The 2388-nt window shown below is 38.1% G+C and overlaps 1 protein-coding gene across 1 annotated transcript; it reads right to left on the bottom strand.

The window, feature by feature from the left end:
• Window positions 1–514: 514 nt before the first annotated feature.
• On the bottom strand, window positions 515–2075 carry LOC110265166 (uncharacterized). The gene is made up of 3 exons (XM_021108009.2): window positions 1349–2075; window positions 1109–1254; window positions 515–960 (listed from the first exon to the last, which is right to left on the bottom strand). The coding sequence occupies exons 1-3, from the start codon at window positions 1418–1420 to the stop codon at window positions 543–545; spliced, it is 636 nt and encodes a 211-aa protein (XP_020963668.1). The 5' UTR covers window positions 1421–2075; the 3' UTR covers window positions 515–542.
• Window positions 2076–2388: the final 313 nt, after the last annotated feature.

Genomic DNA, 2388 nt, shown 5'->3' with positions numbered 1-2388 from the left:
TCAACATAATTAATGTGATACTGAGAAAATCTTCCTTTTAAACAAATTATCATTTTTTAATGATCGATAATTCGATATAGCTAAAACAATAAAAAAGCTAAGGTAGAAACACAACTCAAAAACGGACTAATTGAATAGAGTTCAGAATTAAAATCATAGAAAATCACAGAAAATCAAAAACATAAAAGAAATCATCATCCAAAAAGTAGTGCTCTTCCCATTGGATTGGAACAAGAAGGCAGAAGTTTACTATGTTGACATCATAATCTATACATAAGATAGATTAGAGATTTTAAGAAAACTAGCATAGTTGTCCTTGATATGAATCTATACAATATTCCAAACTAACAATCAAATCACCAGGAAGAACCTTCCTCTATTCATGAATTGAAACAAGAATGGCATGCATTGACAAACTTACTCACATCAATATGGGACAACAACAAATAACAAAGCTACTTTACTTTAAGGTACATAAGACAATGATGACAAAAAGCAGAGAGGCAAGCATTACCTTTGAAGAAAGCAAGCATGTTTGGAACTCAAATTTGGTTGCATTTTCTTTTTCCTCCCCTTCGGACCTCGTATGTAATGGCTTTGTTGCAGGGGATGCCAGGGAAAAGAGAGACACTAAACCAATCATCGAAGCCACGATTTATGCTGTACATGTTCATGCTAAGGACCTTCCAATCTAAGAAATCACACTCCATTGGGGACCTCACAGATCTATGCGGGATCCGGGAGGGATGGGATACAACCTTCTTCACAATGACTTGAAGAACCAACACGCACAGGACTGGGTCCTGTCTTCGTTCCTTTGCAAAGCCAGGTAACATAACGAGAAACGTGCCTTTGCCATCAAGATCAACAAGCACAGACCTTTCCTCATGATTGAAGGATGGCATTCTATCTAAGCAGCCTTCAAGCCTTCGGAAGATAACAGACACCCAATTCATCCACCTGGAAAGCACACATCAAGTATTTTTCTCCAATGCATTTGCATGAAAGTGCCAGGTATTTGCCAGGATAAAACAAGTCTGTAACAATAGCAATACCAATACGAATAACAATACTCAGGAGTAAACAACATGAAGATGTAGGAAATTACCTGATACCTGGAGTATACACACTTAGAAGAAAGGACCGACGCTGGCCACACACTTGGACACAAAAAAGAATGCGTAAAACTATTGCCACCCTCACTGGTCCAATGTGAGTTATGGGTGTCATAAGAGTAGACGAAAACTCTTCCATCTTCAAAACAGATTTGGAGGTATAGCTTACCATAGAAATACATGTGATCAAGTAAGGAATGTGAGTGTTGGTCAGGATGATCAAGGGCCCAAACCTTGGTCGCAGCGTGTAGAACCCAAAAATTCAGAGGACCAGCCTCATGTATGAGATGGTCGAGACCACACATCCTTATAAAATAACAAACACTTCAGATTTTGTGAAGAGAATAGAACCCGGTATCAATAACTTTGGAAAATCATCTATTGGATTCGACTCCTCCACCTCCTTGTCAAGGTCTAGTTCGTAGACCTTTTTTGGAAGGATAGCAAGGACCATCACAATAATAATCAAGTACGGACAAATATTTGAAACCTCCAACGAGATGAATCTTGGAATCCAACTCTAAAGCGTGCATGCGACCCAGTGGAAGATCCACGTTGAAATTAAAGGAAACGAAGGCAGATTTTCCCAAACCACAGCCTCCTCCTCCACCTTCTTAGGTTGATGCCACAGATCCTTGTATGCATTAGCACCATAAGGCATCGTTGATTCTTTCCCGCTGCCATACCTTCCTTCTCAATCAACGCAATTAAATACCTCAAAAAAGGGAATAAATGAACAAAACCTAGCTGACACTCAATTAACAAGGCACTACAATGAAAATTAAAATTGAGAATTCATAAGCATGTGCAATAGTAACGTCGTTTTGTAGGACGGAGACGACATGATAGACGGAGAGAATGGGGCACCCAATGAAGCGGTTATGCTCGGGTGGCGACGATAGCGACGGAACGGGGAAGGAGATACAGAAAATTAGGGTTCATTTTCTGGGAGCATGATTTGGGGAAGAAACAAAAATTGGGTTTTTAATAGTTTAGTAAATTATACAATTACCCACTTTGGGCTATAATTTAATTACCAATAGTTTAACCATAGTTAACATAACCACCAATTAGAGAGTGACATGTCACAGAGGGTAATGTACATGTTATTATAGGAAGGGTAGAGTAGAATTTACCTAATATAATACATTCCTAAAGTATAAACATAAACACAATTTCTGTTTCTCTAGAATCAACCTCTAAAAGAGATATACAAGTCATAATATATAAAATCTAAGTACAAAATATAAATCCCAAAAGAAATCTTTTCTTC

This window comes from Arachis ipaensis, chromosome B7 (genome assembly GCF_059453495.1).
Source record: "Arachis ipaensis isolate K30076 ecotype BB chromosome B7, ASM5945349v1, whole genome shotgun sequence".
Lineage (NCBI taxonomy): Eukaryota > Viridiplantae > Streptophyta > Magnoliopsida > Fabales > Fabaceae > Arachis > Arachis ipaensis.
The sequence above is the reverse complement of the archived record's forward strand: the minus strand, read 5'-3'. Positions and strand labels throughout refer to the sequence as shown.